The sequence below is a fragment of the Podarcis melisellensis genome (assembly GCF_964234715.1).
Source record: "Podarcis melisellensis genome assembly, chromosome: 12".
NCBI classification, from domain to species: domain Eukaryota; kingdom Metazoa; phylum Chordata; class Lepidosauria; order Squamata; family Lacertidae; genus Podarcis; species Podarcis melisellensis.
Window position 1 is genome coordinate 47102804 of NC_138544.1, and position 20713 is coordinate 47123516.

Below are 20713 nucleotides of genomic sequence, written 5' to 3' on the forward strand. Positions count from 1 at the left end.
TAAAGAATACAAAATAAATGGGTGGAGGGCTGGGTTCGATTGATATTAAAAGAATTTCATTTCCCCCCCTTCATCTTCAGTCAGGAAAGAAACTAAATAGCAACCCCAACCCCCTTGTTTTGCTGACTGTTGGACACAAGGCACAAGAAAGTAAGGTAAGCTCAAAGACCTAAATCTACCTTGGATAAATATTGAGGTATTCTTATGAATTCATTGCTTGCAGTTGTTTACGTGTTACATGTAATAGGAGAGATGTTTGCAGTCCTCCTCCTATTGAGAAGCATGCTGAGGGCAGGTTAATTTGTTAAACCAAAGAAAAATGAGTGACACTTGTGTTGTAACCCATTCTGAAGGACTGGGCCTTTATTACTCTTGTATCTTACTTTTCCTTTAAGGAGCCCAAGGCCTCTTTAGTCATCCTCATAACCTTGTGAATTGTGTTAGGCTGAGAGACAATGAGAGACTTGCCTGAAGCCACCATCTAGCAACTGAAATGGGGTTTTAAACTTCAGTTTCCTACATCCAAACCCACACTCTTGCCATTATGTTACTCTTGGATATGCTGGGAAAGTCATTTAAATCTATAAGGGGCATTTGATTCACCATGTAAGCTTTCATGTGATTTTTCTAGTCCATATGAACTTTACCGTTTTTTCAGAGTACAGTGTGTGAAAGTTGCAAGGCAACTGTATAAACTGAGCTTATTTTTAGCCATTAATTGTAATAAACAAACTTCTCCCTACCCCTCAATAGATTCGTTACAAGACCAATGAACCTGTATGGGAGGAAAACTTCACTTTCTTTATTCACAACCCTAGGCGGCAAGAGCTAGAAGTTGAGGTAAGATGTCTTTCTCCTCTGAGGTCTTTGCCTCTCCCCTGTTTATACCAGCTCCTGCCCCTAAGTAATCCCTTCCAACAGTGGCGTAGCGTGGGTTGTCAGCACCCGGGGCAAGGCAAGTAATTTGCACCCCCTAACCCGTGGATTTGCGCCCCCTAACCCTAACCCCCAGATGTTGCGCCCGGTGCGGCCGGCCCCCCCTACACCCCCCACGCTACGCCACTGCCTTCCAATATCCATGGGTTACTTTTCTCCTTCCCCCATCTAGTATTTTGATTCCAACGTTCCTAAAACAGCATGGCAATACAGTGGTACCTCGGGTTAAGAACTTAATTCATTCTGGAGGTCTGTTCTTAACCTGAAATTGTTCTTAACTTGAGGTATCACTTTAGCTAATGGGGCCTCCCACTGCCGCCACATGATTTCTGTTCTCATCCTGAGGTAAAATTCTTAACCTGAGGTACTATTTCTGGGTTAGCAGAGTCTGTAACCTGAGGTACCACTGTATCTTCTAAATGAGTTGTTATTTTAATGTGTTGCTGTAAAAAGGTATTGTAGCACCTTACACAGCAATACATTTGTCATGGCAAGAGCTTTTGGTTTATGGCACGTTTGAGGCTTTGCCCTGGTGCCAATGAAGCTTACTCCCTTGGACATGAAGTTGTGAGGGTGGTTACCTCTTCCTTCCTTGAAAAGGGCATGGAGCAAAAGAAGAAAGTTAGAAGAGCGACACTCTTTCCCACTTCCTCCTTCAGCTCTATGTCATTTCCAAGGCTCATATTTATTCTATGGGATCCAGCTTTTCCACAGATCCCTTGGGAATGTGAAGTGTGTGCATTCTTTCTTGCGTCTCTAGTAGGGTGACTGATCAGGTGATTCATGGTACTCTTTCAAAAATCCAAAGGTGCCTATGGGCCTAAAACGTTAGTGACCTCTGTAAGATTCCCCCCAAAACCAAAAACCCCAATCTTGAGGCTTCTACACGTTTGGATGACAAGATCTTGGGTAACCTTGTGTCACTTCTGCAAATGCTGAACAGTTTGCACAATCAAATTTGTTTTACTAGACCAGGCAGTAGCATTTTAAACAGCTTCTCTAATGTTTATATTGGTGGTCACAGTAAACTTGACTGCATCTGGTGCTGGAATTTGGATGTCTTATCAAATGAATCTGATGGCCATGAATCTAAAGCCCCCCCCCCAGTGTGAGCAGTCAAACTCAGCTATTATTATTTATATCTGAATCATTACATTTTTGTTTTGCTCTGTTCCAGACAGCAGTTTTACTTTAATTTGACTTTGGCAGATTATTGCCTTTTCCATAGAAATAACACTATTGAGTAAAATACCTGCTTTTCTCTCTGTAACCAGTTAGTGAAGAAAGCATGAAGTTGTTGTTGTTGTTGTTTAAAAAAGGTGTTTTATTGAAAAGTGGCTGATCCTATTTATGAGTTTGAGTCAGTTTTTATTTAAAATGTTCAGTGTGCTCAGTTTCTTCTCCTTCTCCAATAGGTCAAGGATGAGCAACACCAGTGTTCCTTGGGAAACTTCAAGCTTCCTCTAAGTCAGCTTCTGGAAAGTCAAGATCTAACTATGCATCAGAGATTTCATCTTAGCAATTCTGGTCCAAACAGCACTGTAAACATGAAGATTGCACTCAGGGTATATGAGCTCAATGAATATATGTTAAAGAACTGGGGTGGTGACATGCAAATATATGTCCCCGAGTGTGGAAGAAAACAAATTGCATTAAAAAAAGAAAATAAATTTCAGTTCCTTTCTGTACTGCGCCAAGAAATTAATGCTATGTTCTCTGTTCTGTGGCTTCTAGATTCTTTCTCTTGAAAAGCAAGAGAGGTCTCCAGACCACCAACACTCAGCCCAAGTGAAGAGGCCCTCCGTTTCCAAAGATGGAAGAAAAGGTTCTTTCAAGCCTCAGGTCCCCAGTTCTCCAGCAACTGACTTGAACAAGCACCCAGTTTCCACAACAACAGACACGGATAAAAAGACTGATGTGGTTGAAAAAAGCCATCCCTCTAATCCTAGTCCTCAGTGGCCAACAGATCTCAGCAGAAGCTCATCCAGTCTCCTTGCCTCCAACTTGAGCTATTCTCCCAGCCACCTTTCAGTCAAAGAACCTACTCCAAGTATCGCTTCGGACATATCACTGCCCATTGCCACGCAGGAGCTGCGGCAGCGGCTGAGACAACTTGAAAAGTATGGTCCTGAATTCTTTCTACATTAGGTTTTAGGCTAGGAAGGAGCCAAGAAGGCCATCAAACATAATGGATGTGAGAAGCTAGGGTTCCTTACACAACAGGACATGTAGTTTAGACAAGCTTTCATCAACCTGGTGTCCTCCAGTTGTTTTGGGCTGTGCTAGCTGGGGCTGATGGGAGATGTAGTCCAAAACATCTGAAGGGCACCAGATTGATGAAATCTTGTCTAGACTACAGGGTGCGATGTTGCAGCAAACCTATGAACATTGATGAGAAGGTGCCTTCAGCATCCCTATCTGTGACTTGAAATAACAAATCCTTCCTGGTTCTGATAATTGTGGTCAATTAGGCTTTGCTTTATGCCCAGAACCTATCTTGTAAGCCTCTCCAGGGAGAATGATACTTTTTCCAAAAACACTGGCATATGTTGACACAGTCTTACTGACCACCGAGAATTACAAACTGAAACTTGGCTTGTGAGGTCTTAAAATAAAGATTATGTAGTTTGATGACAGCTGACACCCTTAGTCTAGAAATAGCAACTATACCTAATTTGCCATTGCACAGAAGATAAATGAACAGTGCAGTATTATCGGATGTAAAAATATTTGTTGCTTCTGCAACTCAGTGGAGTTTTGGCACCAGAGCATATGAGTAAACAGTTCTCATTATTATAGTTGCCATTGCCTTTGTAGGAGTGTCTTTAAATTTACCAGCCTAAATTGAACCCCATTCTGATTGGTACACTAGTTCACTTTCTAACCTAAATGTGAGGTCTATTGTCTATTGACTTCTCTGTATTATTCTCATGCATTTAGTAACTTAGGAGTGTTTCTCCATTCAGATGTATAAGCTTCTGAATGTAACGGAATATGTTATTTTGGCTTTACAGCTTTCTTAAACACGTTTATCATCCTTTGTTTCTGCTGACATTTGCACACAGCAGCAATCGCCTAACATGCTGCATCTGTACATTGTACTGTAACCTACCTCAGAGTAGATATGAAGCATGCTCTAGCTTCGTTGTTGGAGGCAGTGTGCCTCTGAATACCAGTTACTGAGAATCTCAAGTGGGGAGAGTGTTCTTGTGGGATTCCTATAGATTAGATGAGCTTTTGTTCTGCTCCTCCAGGCTATCTCCACTGTATTTATACCAGAAAAAGCTGGGTTAAAACAGCATGCGGCATGACTTCTGAGTTTGTGAAAGGTCATATCCTTACTATTGAGGGGATAAAAACTTTCAAGAAAACAAATAAACCTGCTTACGTATGTCAATTGCTTCCCCAACATGGCAGCTGAATATTGACAGTATTATGAGTCAGTGTGGTGTAGTGGTTAAGAGCGGTAGTCTCGTAATCTGGTGAACCGGGTTCGCGTCTCCGCTCTTCCACATGCAGCTGCTGGGTGACCTTGGGCTAGTCACACTTCTCTGAAGTTTCTCAGCCCCACTCACCTCACAGAGTGTTTGTTGTGGGGGAGGAAGGGAAAAGGAGATTGTTAGCCGTTTTGAGACTCCTTAGGGTAGTGATAAAGCGGATATCAAATCCAAACTCCTCTTCTTCACAGTGGCACAACGTTAGGACAGTCTCCATTGGGACAGATTCAATTAACAATTCGGCACAGCTCACAAAGAAACAAACTTATGGTCGTGGTTCACACATGTAGGTGAGTATAATATTGCTTCTTTCTGTATCTTGCAGCAAAACTACAATTATTCATTTTAATCCAATTATATACTGCTCCACTCCTGATAACAAAGCAATTCACCTTTACAATACACAGTAGAACAACAAAGAACCCACAACAGAATATAACCATAAAAGCCATCTAACCATTCCCACAAACTGTCCTGTGGCTCAGCAGATCTCTCAGCCTAACTGTCCCAGGTGAAGGGTTATGTCTGCAAAAGCCAATGAAACTAATAGCTGAAGACTGATGGACCTCTAGAGGCAAAGAGGTCAACACAACACAACCAGGAAGCGTTTTGAATAGGCCACAGTTCCTTGGGTATCACAGGACAGCAGTATCCTAAGAAGGGCTCCCTCCAGTTGCACAAACTGGGGAAAGCATTCTGTCATGTATCTGTATAGAGCTTTGTAAGTTGATGGCAACACTTTGAATTGGGCTTGGAAGCAAACAGTCACTGCAGGTCATGGAGAACAGGAGTAATACGGCTTTGAATTGGCACATCACTCTTAAGTCACTGACCACCGGCTTTCTGCACTAGCGGCAGCCTCCGAGCAAGCTGTACATAAGCCCCACGTAGAGCACATTGTAGTAATCCAGACAAGGACTTACCAGGGCGTGGATCACCAGGGTTGCATTCAAGTGTCCATTTGTTCACTATATAAGAGAGATTCCCTACCTTTAGCTGTTCATTTCATTTGTTTTGCTTTTTTTATAAACTTGCTTTTGATGTTGGGTTTTTTTTATTGACCGTTACATTTTATTTTCTTTGAAACATTTTGTTAAATATACTGCAGTAGAATAATAGCAATGCTCAGAGCAATATGTAACAGTAAGCAGCAACTGTCTACCGTTGGCTACTGCTATTGCAATGTAGTAGAGGCAAGCCCCCTCCCTTCCACCAGCACCATCTACCTTATTCAGAAGTGTCATTCGAGCCCTGCAGCTCATTCTGATAATCTATTCATTATATAATTTGCATGAGTATGTGTGGATTCCAGGCCACTTCCCTAGAAGGACCACCGTAGCTGTCTGTATTGCAAATACCTTGCAGAGGGGGCCATATCTTCTGGACAGATGATGTTCCAGATATGCCCCCAGAACTACCATTTGCAAAGTCTTGGATAAGAGGACAGGGAAAAGATATTTCCCTGAATCTCTGGAGACCTGATACCTGTCAGGGTTGGCAGCACTAGTGTGGGTGGACTATTGTTCTAAGTCCAGCATCAGATTGTATTAGCCCAAAGCACATGATAGTATTATCCCAAATAAGTTTTGAGGCTTATTACTGAGCCACTGAAATGATCTAGATTTCGTTTGTGACAGTTGAAACGTTAAGAAACCATGTTTAATAAAAAATGAGATATTGGAAACATTTTAAAGTGCTTTCCCTAGAGAAATTATGGGCAGTTGCACAATTGCCACTAGGATATTACAGTGTTTTGCTAAAATTTGGATTTAATTGGCAGAAGACTAGCATCTTTAATATTACTGCTATAGGGTAAAATTCTATGCTCATGCATTTGGCTGGGGCGAGGGGTGTCTAAAAGGAACTTGGGTAAGAAATGGGGAGTTGGTGGTTCATTATCTCCACCATATTCCTAATTTATCCCTGAATAACACTGACCCAAGAAGAAGCTACATTCCTAATAACACACATGAGAAGGTGGTGATGAGTGGCACGGAGTTTCACTCCTCTGTCATTTTCATGTGGCTTGACAGCCCATCACCTCTCCATTAGTGCTGTTTCCTGAGTTCTTATTTCTCTCAGTTGACTCATATTGAAAGCTACTTGCAACCAGAATCCTCTTTCTGGGAGGCAGGAGAGTGATTGTGTATACAGTAGGCAATATGTTAGGAGAGGAGAGATTAAGAATCAGCACATACAGAAGACAGTCAGTCTGAGAGGATGAATACCGAGGCAGTTGGCGTGAATACCGAGACGGTGTACTTAATATTTTTTTGGTCCTCTTTTCTAATGTGGTTATTTTGTGTTTCTTTGATAGAAATCTAATTGCCTTTTCAGAAGAAGGATCTGACCCCTATGTCCGAATGTATTTATTGCCTGACAAGAGGAGATCAGGAAGAAGAAAAACAAGCGTTTCAAAGAAGAATTTAAATCCAGTGTTTGATCAGGCGTATGTTGCAGTTTCTCATTTGTTGTTTTTACAACATGGAGTTGATAAAATCTTCCTTTGCTTGCAGTGAAATAGCAGTAATCAGGAGTATACAGTAAATTGTTTAGGAGTAAACAGATTTCACAAGTTTCTGTTTTCTTTAACACTTATTTTAAAACAGGGAACATGGTTTAGTACAATGTCTGTTTTAAAAGATGATTGGTTTTAGTAGCCTGGTATGCTTAGAAAGTAGAGATGGACAGAAATCTCAGAAAGCAAATAGTTTTGCAGAGGGAAGTGCTCACCATGAGATGAGAGGGAATTTATGTTCGTGAATATTTTTCCATGCAAGTTCAGTTGGAATCTCTCAAAGGCTGCTTTCAGAATTTCAGGGGTTTCCCTCCTGCAGACCTGTTTTGCAGTTTAGAAATACAATTTAATAAAAATGTAAACAGAGATTCTAAACCTGCTGGGTATCCTGTATCAGATGCCTTATTGTGTTCCATTTCATAAGCTCACTTTAAGATTGTTTTCTCTGAAAGATTGTTTCCCTTTTCAGCTTTGATTTCAGTGTTTCATTACCTGAAGTACAGAGAAGGACGTTAGATGTAGCAGTGAAGAACAGTGGAGGTTTCTTATCCAAAGACAAAGGGCTGCTTGGTAAGGTAAGTTACAGATATAAAGAAAAAATACCATGGAATGCAGGTGCAGGCAAGTGTGAGTTAAAATGTTCTTCCTTTCTCAAAATACTACAGCCTGGAATCATCAGTGAAGCTGAATGTTGGAAGATGCAGGAGATTCAAAATGAAGTACTTTGTTTTGACCGAAGATTCAAGTCAAAGGAATTATATAGCACATAGTTAAACTATGGAATTCTCTACCACAATATGCAATGAGGGTTTTAAAAGGGGATGAGACACATTCTTGGAGGATGTGCTCATATCCTCCTTGTGGGCTCCCCATAAACATCTAGCTGACCACTGCGACTACAGACTGCTGGACTAAATGAGTCTTTGGTCTGATCCAGCAGAACTGTTCCTACTTCCTTATGTAATGGTCAGCGGCTTCTCTTGTAGGCAGAATAGTGATTAAACACAGAGGCTGTGGAGAATGAGAGAGACTGTCTTAAGAACAGAGGGGCTTTAATCATCACATCACAGGAATGTAGGAAGCTGCCTTTTAGTGAGCCAGACCACTGGTCCCTCTAGCCCAGTTTTGTCTGTGCTGATTGGTAGCAGTTCTCCAGGATTTCAAACCAGCATCTCTCCAATTCCTACCTGGAGATGCTGGGAATTGAGCGCAGGGCCTTTTCCGTGCAGCAATGTGGGAGCCACAAGTAGTCAACCCACTATCTGCAATGTTGTGCAGTGCAGCAGATCTGGACCACCTGAGGAAATCTGAAGCAGCTGGGCCTTCCAAAAAGTCACCAGCCATTACAGAAATGGTGGGAGGGCAGCCTTGCACCACGGCCTTGGCTCTTGACTCTCACCCCAGAAACTGCACCCCTAGAAATAGACAATGTGACTTTGCGTGAGAGGAGAGTTATCTACCTGCCTTTTGTCTGAGCAGAGTTGCTTCTTGCTGTAGCCTCAGGACCTGAGCTATAGCCCCCAGCCTGGTGAGCTTGCCAGTACCCTTGCAAGGCCCCCAATAAATACCCAGTCCTTGTGATGATGCAGCCAGAATGTATCTCCTTGACCTTTGACCATCTTGGTTTATTAAAGTTTGCCAGAGTGCAGTGAAGGCATGTGACAGGAGCTGGTAATGCAGGTGAGCTGTGCACAGGCAAGCTGCCAGCTAGCTCTGCGGAGGCTCTTTTTATTAGCACAATATGCAAACCCAGGCAGATACATTTTGGACTGTGACCTTTACGCATCTTCCAATCCCGAGATCGAGAGGTGGTACAAAGTTATTTTGGCACCTGTTTCCACTGCATCATTTCCCCCTTGAACAATGTATGACAAAGGAGACAAAGGTCACAGACAGGGCACGGCAGACCACTAAGAGAGCAAAGGTTAAATAGAAGGCATGATGTTCAGACAGCTGTGGCTTTGTCTGCGGGTGGGAGTGTGCTCTGCACCCGAAGGTCACGCATTCAGACAGCGGAGGCCTGTCTGCAGGAGGAAGTGTGCCCCACACCTGGCAGTCATTCCTTCACCAGAGGGGTATCCCCAAGCGGGTTCAGGGTGTGGTCAATGCATCTTCGTGGTCCCAGCTGTCCTGAAAGGGGTGGTGAGTTGATCACTCCTGAAAAAGCCCACCCTGGACACTTTCACTGATTGCAACTTCCAACTGGCTGAAAACTCCATTTTTTAGGCAAGGTGTTTGAGGCTTGTGGCGCAACAACTGCAAGTACCGATCCAGATTCAGCACATGGGAATTCTATATCATACTTGCGCCGCAAAATGTGTTGCTGAATGCTGTCACAATGAGACTCGAGCCTTTAAAGTTTGAGAGAGGGCATCAGCAAAAGTTCTACTTAAGCAGCTGTAGGGCACTTACAATTAAAAAAACTAAGTGTTAAATCACTCCCGCAAGATAGTAGCATGCCCAGATTTCTCGGAACTTAATTAGCTGTTTCTTTTCTTGCACAGGTATTGATACCACTGGCTTCTGAAGAACTTTCCAAGAGTTGCACCCAGTGGTAAGTACAATCACACTAGCGCTCTTTCCATCTTATTTATTCTTGGTGCCTCCAATAAGGCTGCTTTTCTTTTTCTTCTCCTTCTAGGTATGACCTGACAGAAGATGGTACAAGGCCGCATATTGCACCTTAGGCAGTTTGGGATGCCAGAAGCTCCTGTTCATATACTTTTGCCATCCTTTATATATTTTATCAACATTGTTCACACAGATGTATTAATATTTTTTATAACTCTTAGTTATTAGGCTCAACCAACACTTCCCAACAGTTTTATAATACTTGGACATTATATGTAGGCTTAAGTCCGTTTGTTAGCCTTTTTTCCCTTCATTTGTTACAGCTACTTTAATGTGCAATAGGGTTTGTAGAGTAACCATGTTTCAATGGAACCTTTTATGGCATTTGTAACCTTGAGAAAAGTGAGATTTTATCTGGTTTTCCTATCTTGTTTCATATCTCACCAAGGTGTCTGCCATGTAAATAGATGCTATTTTTTTAAAAGAGAGTTTCCCCCAATGGTTTGAAGACAAAAGGAAAATGTAAACACAAATGAGATCTTTTTCTTTTAAATGCACGCTAAAAGTTTAAGGCAAAATGTTTAGGGAACGGTTTTCACAGCAAAATTGTCTTAATCCTAAGATGACTGGTTTCTTTAAAAAGAAAAAGTACAGAAGGAATTAATTGAACAGTTAGCCCATATATTTCTGGCCTTTAAGCCTTGCAAAATGGGAGAGTACAAAATATTAACTTTTAATATTTATATAGAAAGGTATTCTTGGAATTGCAGATAATTCATATAATTCTAAAATTCATCCAGATGTTATAAAGAAAAGTATATATAATTACTGTACAAAAAAAATACTGTATGAAAATAAGATGATCATGGTGTTGAAATAATAGTATATTCATCTAGTCTCTTAAGATGCAAAAGTGAAGACTTGAGTAGTACAGTGTTTTGTAATGCACTTTTGCAGTCATTGCTTCCTGTTTAGAATTTATTTGCCCCACCTGAAATACCAGAAAATTGCCTATGCAACAGTATGGTTAAGATGCACTGCAGATTAAGATTTGATAACCACCCTAATGATTCAGAATCTGTGGTGGAATCACATTGATTGTTTTACATATGAAGCTTCTTAACTGGGTCTCTAGGACGTTTATCAGTGGTATCATAAAATGCCTGCAGGTCTCTTAAATTGGAACTCATATTATTGAAATCTCAATATCTAGATTTCTGGTTAGCTTTTTCCAGGTGCTTCAATGCTTGGAGCAGTTCCTTCTCTTTTGGGTCTGATCTATGTGAAACACTCACATTCCATTCAAAACACCACTGCATTCTGCTGCAAGGACTAGTTCATACACCGCCAGTTAAGGAATCTGTCACTAGAGATTGAGCAGACCGTGTGCTCCACAAATTTTCCAAAATCAGCCATGAATCTGGAATGTGTGGATCAGAATGATGTCAATGCAGTAAAAATGAGCCATTTAAAATCAAATGTATGTTCTAATCAGTGCAGCATTTTCATTTGATTTTTACAGGCCCAGGAAATGCAGGAGTGGTTTGCAACAAATGGACTTGATACATGTTTTGAGTGTGAACGTTTTGCTTCATTTTATTCATTGTTACTTTCAGAACAAAATCAATGGGGCATTGATTATTTCTATTGCTTCCTTTTTTTGGAAAGCCTTTCTCAGATGGTTTTTAACAAAAATGTATATTTTTGTGGTTTAACCCAAGAAACAGTACACTTCCTCTGCAGACAGTAGCCTCACAATTTTGGGTAAATATGCAATTGCTTTTTAAAAACAAAGTAACAATTTATCATTAGTTGATTCTCTTGGGGTGGCTTCTGACTACAAAATAATGTTTATGGGTAAATAAACTCCTGGAATACTAGCTTTATAATTAAACTTACATAACCTTAATTCTCGCTTAGACAATTGGAATAATCCAACAGTAATGCCTCCTGCACAAGAACCATTCAGTTGAGCTTGAACAGAAGAGATTCCCATGTGCCCTTCAAGTATACTAAGAATACCGAAGTGCCTGTCATATAGATGTAGCAGACTGTTCATACCAAGTTTAAAAAACAAATTCATTTTCATTTGTCAAGCGTGACACATTTGTACATACCCATTGGCATCCTGTATGTAACATCAAGTTGTATTGTGTCATCTTTGCTAGGCAGACCTGTGCAGCATCATTCAGATAATTTGGTACATGTACATGAGCTCTGAGAGAGGGGCTCACCATAAACATAGCTTAGATTAAGGTGGTCCCCTACTTCCTTTTAAGCATCTTCACTATATGACCACCGTTAGACAGCTCAAACAAGGGAGAACATATAATAGGAAGAAGAAAAGCCATAAGCTGTAGTTACCACGAGCCCTTATGAGAAATATGAAGACTAGGGAAATGTGACTCGAAGTCTTATTGAAGAAAACTAATAACCCATATACCCGAGTATTCTCTCCTGGCTAAAATTGGTATTAGTAAGTAAGTGGCATTAGTTATGCTTCAATTCCTAAATGCTGAGATTCTTGGGAGAGGATGCCTTAATGCCAACATGTGGGCATGTAACATCGTAGAACAAACAGGTTTCTCATTGTCAAAGGGTCCTACATAATTCTTTTGAGTATCTGAGTATCAGGTATGGTAACCTCTATTGCATGTATTTGCAATACCTTGTCATTAAGAACAGGATATTGGTAGAAATGTATAGAGGTAATGCCGGCCACTAGGGAACAGTGTGAAATACTTCCAATCTATTATTAAAGTAAAAGCCGTCATCTTCTCTCTTCATCCCCTGGTATATATCAGTGTTCTTTCCCTACATCCCAAGGTATCCTGCATGAGGAAATAACAAATAGTGAGAGTTATGCCAAATGTGTGCAAAAAGGGATTTGTAACAATGTGAGAACTCATCAAGGTGGCCCTCAGGTGGAGAGGAGCTCGCTCTCAAAAATCTGGACCAAAATCCTGGCTAATTACAAAGAAACGCTCTTTTCTACCTTTGGAAATCAGCAGCTGCATGCATGAATCTATTCTGTCCACAACTTGGTGGTGGTAAGATGAGGAAGAATGACGTTTCCATTAGGAAATCAAAGACTGAATATCATCAGACTAGCTTTCCGCATCCTTTATTTTTTTAATTCTGTGCCTTAAAGGAAAGCTTAAATACTTTGTTTCAACCCAAGCTTTGTTCTCTGTATCTACCAGTTTTTGTTGCGTGCTATTGAAACTGTTCAGTGCTCTATGTTGCTGGAGAGGAAAGCAGCACTTTGCATTTAGAGCTATTATAATCCAAGCACCAAGTCACTATATTACGTGGGTTTTGGATTAAATTATTTGAAACTTCTCTATATCAGGCTTGCAGCAACTGCTGAAGGGAGGAGATAGGGTGGTCAGTTTAGTACAGATTGCCTTTTTCGCTCATGTAATTTTGCAATTGCATGTATTTATTCAATAAATGATTCATATGGGAGTTATTGGTGGATCTTTTTTTCCTTCATTCCAAGAAAGTCTTAAATATTTATTTACCCGACATAACAGGCAGTCATTAGTGCATCAGTGATTTACTGCATTATCAGAAGACATGTATTCTGTGTATGTATGTTGACTACTGAAATCAATAGGAACCTCCTGCGGTACAGGGGAGAGGTTCATTGATAAGCCTAAGCTTATGCCGTTGATGAAACTTGAGAAAAAGCAGATAGTTCCTTCCAAGACTTCTGTTGGTTGGATATCTACACTGATATAGCCTCTGTAATTGGTTTCCTGCAGAAGCAACATTTTTCAGAACTCACTTGCATTGTGTAACAATCTTGAAGATAAGAGGGACGGATGAAGGTATTTCAAGAGAAGGTAGATGGAGCAAATAAGGCATATTTTAAAAATGGTTTTCAGTTCAGAAGAGACACGTCTTGTTCAGTTGCCCAGTGCATGGAAAACTCTCATAATACTGGGTCAGGTCTGCTTTTCTTTTACTTCCATCAACATTTCAGCCGTGTTAGAAATGCCTATGTGCATTGTCTTACAACAGCTGATTTTTTATTTTCTTGCATTACTTAATTCTGCTTTATAACCTGTAAGCAAAGGCAGCTGTGGTAGCCCATAAGAAATTCAGAAATTCATACCTAGGCAATGCTATTATTAGGCCAACCACAAATATCATAAACTGGTGAGCAAGGTACTTCTACAAAGGCACGAAGGCTGGGAGGGGAGGCTGATTTCTGCAGCGGCATCTCAGTCCCCACCACACCTTATGCCACATATTATGGCAGGTGTGAGTGGTTTCTGAAAAGCAGCCTCGTAGGCCCAGTAAGCCAAGTTTGGCCCACAGGCTGGGCGTTCCCTCTGATTTTAAAGGTATGATGTCCATATACTCACAGTCTTCTGTTGGGATAAAGAAACACGATGATTGATTCCCCCATTTTTAAATAAATCTAAATCCAGCTGTTACCTGGGTTCATCTCCACTGGCTTCCTTGTTAGGTGGAAAACAGAAATAAACTAGTTTTTAAATTAAGGGTGCTGAGATTAACTTTAGTTGCTGTCCTAGGTGAAAAAGAAGTCACTGAAAGCTAAATAAGGTAATTTAAGATAAGTGGTTTGACCAAACTGCGGGAGGCAGTGGAAGACAGAAGTGCCTGGTGTGCTCTGGTCCATGGGGGTCACGAAGAGTCGGACACGACTAAACGACTAAACAACAACAAAGATAAGTGGTACATTTTTAAGCTATAAGGAGACGAAAAAGTGAGCTCTTGGCAACAGTTCTGATGCAGTCTCAAATAGTGTGCTTTTTCAATCATGCACACAACTCATAAATAGCACTAGATGGTGCTATAGATTCTGATGAATAAGTGCTCTTCCCAGTCAGTTCAACCTATTCATGGACAAAAGCTAAAAGCTTTAGTTGTACCAGGTGTTTTTTTCTGGTATATTGTAATTTGAGGAATGTATATGTACTATGAATGTGCCCTTTACTATGGATGTGCTCAGGAAATCTTGTAAACATTGCTGGCTGTTGTTTTTTAAAATCTCTCTTTTTATGATACCACTCTCTTGGTTTGTGTCTGGTTTTTGTACCCCACCCTGGGATTAAGTGGGATGATGGGCTGGTTAAAAATATTTTGAAAAATAAATGGTATACGGACTCTGTAGAAATGCAGAAAACATCAAAATTACAAAGTGAACTTCTGCAACCAAAGAGGAAAATAATATCGAAATTATACAGCTTGCTCCCTGAATGGGAACTGAAAGATGAGGTAATAAAAGAACCAATGATAAAATGGTCACAAGAGCTGGGCCAGACAATTCATTTAGACAGAGGGGAAAGATTATGGAAAACTGATATAAATTTTACAGCGTGCTATTTGATTAAGGAAAATATAATGAAGACGTTTTACCGCTGGTATCTCACCCCAGTGAAACTATCAAAAATGTATAAAAAATCAAATCTCTGTTGGAGATGCAAAACAGAGGAGGGAACGATGTATCAAATGTGGTGGGGGTGCAAAGTGGTGAAACAATTCTGGATTATGATACATGAAGAGCTTTAAACATTATTTAGGAGTTCAATCTTTAAAAAACCAGAGGCATTTTTGCTGGGTTTAGTATCGAGTGACATTTCTAAGGATAAAAGGAATGTATTCCTTTACGCAGCCACAGCAGCCAGAATCGTAGTGGCAAAAAAATGGAAAACTGATAAAATACTAGAATTATTAGAATGGAGAATCAAATTTCTTGAATTCACGGAGATGGCAAAATTAACAGCATCAATTAGAGGCTACTCTAATCAAAAAAATTGATAAAGAGTGGGAATGTGTTAAGGAATACATGAAAAAAGTTGGTGCTGGAGCTTAAAATTTAATATGCAAAAGTATAAAAGGCGCAAGGAGATAGGATAATATATTAAGGATGGAATAACAAATAAAGTGAATAACTCAACAATAACAAAAATAATAGTAAGTAAAGAATATCAAACATGGATGGAGGGAAGTACTGGGCTGTGGGGGAGGGAGGTGAAGGGATTAATTGAAACTGTTAAAGATTGGTATAGGATTTAAGAGATTTAAATTTTCATAAAGATTCTATAAGGAAAGCTGAAAGCAGCAAGAAATATCAAGTAAAAGGTATCAGAGAGGAAATCAGTGTAAATGAAAACATGAGACTTACGGTTTTCTTACATATGATTTTATTTTGGAGTTGTCTGTTTATTTTGGAGTTGTTTGTTGTAAAGAATGTATATCATGTGAATAAAATAATAAAGGATGAAACTGAAAAAAAGAAAAAAAATGTTATTAGCCTAAAGAGCTGCAAGTTAATACATAATGAAAAAAAAAGGCAGAATTATTTAGAATTGGATAAGAAGATGGCGTATATAATGTTTGTTCACTTATCAATGTAAACTATGCCTGTGCATTTAGACCTCTACACTCCTCCAAGGTGTATAGCCCTACAAATCCACATTGGCAGTTCCATCAAAATCCCCCCCCCCAAAAAAAAAGTAATAGTAAATACAGTAATAGTGTGTTAACTATTGTTTTTGTGAGAGCTTTTTTTTAGGGCATTTGGATGATGGAAATCGGACTTCAAACCCTAAGGAACAGCTAGGTTTCCTAGAATAGCGTAATGTAAGAAGGTTCCCTGTAATGGGAAATTGCAGCAACCTGCAGGAGAAGTAGAATCACAAGAGAAGATATGCATAAGAAATAGAATCTAGTCCTCTGGAAAGCCCCTTGAACTTCTGGCCTGGCCATATTAACATTTGTGGCAGAGTGCATGACAGATGCCCCATTTGCCTAAGTGAGAGGAAAGCAAACTACTGTAGGATTTAAGAGAATTTTACGAGTGATCTTCCAATAAGTGAAATGAAAAATAGAAATGGAAGGAAACATTAAACGTCAATTGCAAAGAAATCCAATAGTAACAAAGTGTATATAAAATAAGCTTTACTGCAATATAAATAGCTGTTCCAGAATTGTCTCCTCGCCACTCAAGTGTGCACTATATAAAAGAAAACTGACTCTCATGTCAAAATAACTGTTTTCTGAAGGGGCATAGATGGTATATAGTCAAATAGATTCACCAGCTATCATATGATGTCACATTCTGGGAATATTACTTTTGTTACTGCTGATAGCAGTGAATAATACACAAAATTACAATGGCCTGCCTGAGGCATTCTAGACTCCTTGACAGTTAAGAGGGATCTCTTCAAGGGGGTGGGGGTGGGGGACAAGACTGTCTGATGAAGGGACAGCATGGAAGCAAGCTTGCATTTGCTGTTGCTCAGCAACCTTGTATTGAAGGCCCCCTTTCCCAGATTGCTTTAACAAGATTTGACGGGAGAAGGATAGTTAAGTATATGATTAATAAAAAAAGGTATAGATTATTCTGAACTGATGTGCAGACACGTCAAAATGGAATTGTACAATTTAGGTACTGTTGAAGGATGACATCCTGCAAAAACTTGACAACTGGCTCATTATTACCTGCACAAAGCAATTCTTACATCCCTTTTTTGTTTTCTGCTGTATCACTTAAGATCTGATCTTTGTTATTCAGCCTGCTATGATTTCTGTGTCAAGATCTAGTTGCAGGGACATGTTGAAATAAAAACCTGAATTTAATAAGCTATGTTAAATTGTAGGGAGAGCTGTATTTCAGTGAGTTTACCTGATGGGTACCTTTCAGAGTTGGAAACATTGATAAATTACTGCAATTTGTACCCTGGCACTGCTTGCAAATGGAAGCGCCAGCCAATTAATTAGGCATATATCCCTGCTTTACAATGGCTGCTCTTATTTAAACTGCCTCCACACTGTTGCTGTAGGGCTGTTAAAGCTGAGCTGTAAACAGCAGTCAGAGGGGAGTGGGGAACCAGGAATTGGAGCCAAGGAATTGGAGTCAAGGAATTGAGCCAGAGAACTGAAGAACATGCCAAAGCCAGAAATATATCCGGCAACGACTCAGCCCAAAGTCTGAGAATATGTCACTGTCCAGACTCCAGGATGGTACCACAGTCTGCAGTTGTGGAAGTTGCACATGCACAGAGTGTTGTGGGTTCCTGGTTCCAGTTCTGGCAGCTACAGTTTTCTTTGGGTAACTCAGATTATTTTTAACTTCACTTTCTATTCCTGCCCCTTGCACAATAGAGGTAAAGGGACCCCTGAGCATTAGGTCCAGTCGCAGACGACTCTGGGGTTGCGGTGCTCATCTCGCTTTATTGGCCGAGGGAGCCGGCGTACAGCTTCCGGGTCATGTGGCCAGCATGACTAAGCTGCTTCTGGTGAACCAGAGCAGCGCATGGAAACACTGTTTTATCTTCCCGCCGGAACGGTATCTATTTATCTACTTGCACTTGACGTGATTTCGAACTGCTAGGTTTGCAGGAGCAGGGAACAAGCAATGAGAGCTCACCCCATTGTGGGGATTCGAACCGCCAACCTTCTGATCGGCAAGCCCTAGGCTCAGAGGTTTAGACCACAGCACTACCCGCGGCCGTCCCCTGCACAATACACTTTAATAAAAGCTTCTTTCTCATATATTTGTTTTTTTAAAACTCTTTTCCATATAAGTGTCTAGTGCCATATAAATGTCTAAAAATTTAATAAACCCTGAAGCCAAACTTCATTACAATGTATTTTACCCTATTGGGGGGAAAGTCATATTTGTCAACTTCTGGTTTGTACTCTGCATATACTCTGGGGCTAGTCTACACCATATCGGCCTCCCCATTTAGATTTAGGTGGCATCATTACAGCTGGAAGCAGAAAGGTTCTCTGTCAGGTAGCACTTTTAAATGACAAATTAGGAATCCTAACATATAACAAACCAAAAATGTGCATATAAAATTAGAAAAAGAAATGAAGGTTCTGCTGCTTTCTCTCTGAGGTAGTAAGCTTAATACCATAAAAACAATTTCAATAAATTCAAAATGCTATTCTATATCTTAATAGCATCTTGGCAGTCAAAAACAAGTCTCCGTTTGCAACTGCTCCTCAATCCATAGTTCCACCTGAGGTGGCAGAGCAGCCTGCCAATTTCTGACACTTTTAACTGGCTCTTAATCTTAATTGTAACATGTAAGGTCTAGGGACGCGGTTGGTGCTGTGGGTTAAACCACAGAGCCTAGGACTTGGCGGTTCGAATCCCCGCAACAGAGTGAGCTCCCGTTGCTCGGTCCCTGCTCCTGCCAACCTAGCAGTTCGAAAGCACGTCAAAAATGCAAGTAGACACACACAAATACAAAACTAAAACAATCTTGGGATTCAATACAGCCCAAGCTTGTCAACGCTCCTCTTTTGAGGAAAAAGCAGCAAAACACTTGAGAAGCACAAATTGTTCAAGTGTAACAAGATATTACTAGCCTTATTGGAGAAATTTTCTCTTGGGGCTGGATCAGATAAGTTTTAAGATGCCTTTGTATGGTACATTTACATAAAAAATAACAAAAGTTATTATTTGTTTGTATACAGTAATTCATTAACAGAAGGTGATATTTGAATTCTTACATTTCACTTTGTGTGCAGATTTACTTTGGGTGTTGAGAAAACCGCTGCGTGTAAAAATGTTTAACTTAAAAAAAAGCAGCAAGTAGATCAATAGGTACCGCTCCGGCGGGAAGGTAAACAGCGTTTCCGTGCGCTGGTTCGCCAGAAGCGGCTTAGTCATGCTGGCCACATGACCCGGAAGCTGTACGCCGGCTCCCCCGGCCAGTAAAGCAAGATGAGTGCCGCAACCCCAGAGTCGGCCACGACTGGACCTAATGGTCAGGGGTCCCTTTACCTTTAAGGTCTGGGGAATGAATGCAGCTCTCCAGACCCTCCCTTTCAGTCCCACGCCACAACCCCCATTGGCCCTGCCCAACTGGAATATGAACTCTGATAATGCTTCTTACTTGCCGTGATAGAGGTTAGAGTGATGCACAGTAGAAAAAGTACAATTTGCTTTACTTGGCTCACCCACTTTTGCCAGGCTCATCATTGCTGGCCCTCAGAAAGCCACCCAGGAGGAAATGCTTCTGCTGGGGGGGGGGGACCCCACCCCCAGCAGTAGACAATATATTAAGTAAGTTTGGGCTGCAAGACTGAATAATGCCTTACAGTGCAACCTTCAATATATGTACTCATTATTTAGCACACTTGATGTATTTATTCATAGAAGTGTAGTGGTTAAGAGTTTAGGACTAGGACCTGAGAGACCAGGGTTCAAATCACCTCAGCTATGACGCTCACTAGGAGACACTGGGCCAGTTGCAGCTTCTCAGCCTAACATACCTCACAGGGTTGTTGGGTAAGTGAGGAGGCCGAGAACCATGTGCACCACCTTGATTGCCTTTGAGGTCGGCAGAGACATCACCTTGCCAACAAAGGTCCATATAGCTAAAGCCATGGTTTTCCTAGTAGTGATGTATGGAAGTGAAAGCTGGACCATAAAGGCTGGTCGCTGAAGAATTGATGCGTTTGAATTATGGTGCTGGAGGAGACTCTTGAGAGTCCCATGGACTGCAAGAAGAACAAACCTATCCATTCTGAAGGAAATCAGCCCTGAGTGCTCACTGGAAGGACAGATCATGAAGCTGAGACTCCAATACTTTGGCCACCTCATGAGAAGAGAAGACTCCCTGGAAAAAAACCCTGATGGGAAAGATGGAGGGCACAAGGAGAAGGGGACGACAGAGGACGAGATGGTTGGACAGTGTTCTCGAAGCTACCAGCATGAGTTTGACCAAACTGCGGGAGGCAGTGGAAGACAGGAGCGCCTGGTGTGCTCTGGTCCATGGGGTCACGAAGAGTCGGACACGACTAAACGACAACAAATTGTGTTTAGGACTGCAGTACCTCACGTGACCGCCAGGATGTCTAGAGAGCCCCCCCCCCCAATAAACGCCAGACAGACGGGAGTTTTACCTCACGTCTTAATGCATATTATTTCTGAAATACCAACCAACCACCTCCGCGAACGAACCCTTTAAGCGCGCACAATCCCACACCCTTTGCCATTAAGGCCTTGAAAGGCAGCAGCGCCGCCACTGAGACAGGCGCTTCGACCTCCGGGTCCCAACCGAAGGCTGACGGACAAGTGCGCACGCGCGCGGCGGCTACGGACCGGAAGAGGTCTTGCCGCGCGGCCTCTCCCCGCCCCTTTCCTTCCTCACCTCACCTCCCCGCCCTTACTTCCGAGCTTCGTCCAATGACTAGC

At 41.2% G+C, this 20713-nt stretch overlaps 1 protein-coding gene and 2 long non-coding RNA genes across 6 annotated transcripts in view; 2 read left to right on the top strand and 1 right to left on the bottom strand.

Moving 5' to 3' along the window:
• ESYT2 (extended synaptotagmin 2) overlaps positions 1–12990 on the top strand; it is a 76973-nt gene extending 63983 nt beyond the window's left edge. For all 4 annotated transcript variants that reach the window (XM_081931597.1, XM_081931598.1, XM_081931599.1 and 1 more), the window contains 9 exons: positions 81–155; positions 754–840; positions 2352–2501; positions 2671–3056; positions 4625–4723; positions 6751–6882; positions 7421–7526; positions 9456–9505; positions 9593–12990. In XM_081931597.1, coding sequence (XP_081787723.1) covers positions 81–155; positions 754–840; positions 2352–2501; positions 2671–3056; positions 4625–4723; positions 6751–6882; positions 7421–7526; positions 9456–9505; positions 9593–9638 — 1131 coding nt within the window. In that variant the 3' untranslated portion in view covers positions 9639–12990. The remainder of the gene's footprint in view (positions 1–80; positions 156–753; positions 841–2351; positions 2502–2670; positions 3057–4624; positions 4724–6750; positions 6883–7420; positions 7527–9455; positions 9506–9592) is intronic.
• LOC309353404 lies at positions 12765–20637 on the bottom strand. Its single transcript, XR_014161808.1, has 2 exons — positions 20422–20637; positions 12765–13901 (listed from the first exon to the last, which is right to left on the bottom strand). It is a non-coding gene; the product is annotated as an uncharacterized lncRNA (long non-coding RNA).
• LOC309353489 lies at positions 18022–19539 on the top strand. Its single transcript, XR_014161903.1, has 2 exons — positions 18022–18599; positions 19305–19539. It is a non-coding gene; the product is annotated as an uncharacterized lncRNA (long non-coding RNA).
• Positions 20638–20713: the final 76 nt, after the last annotated feature.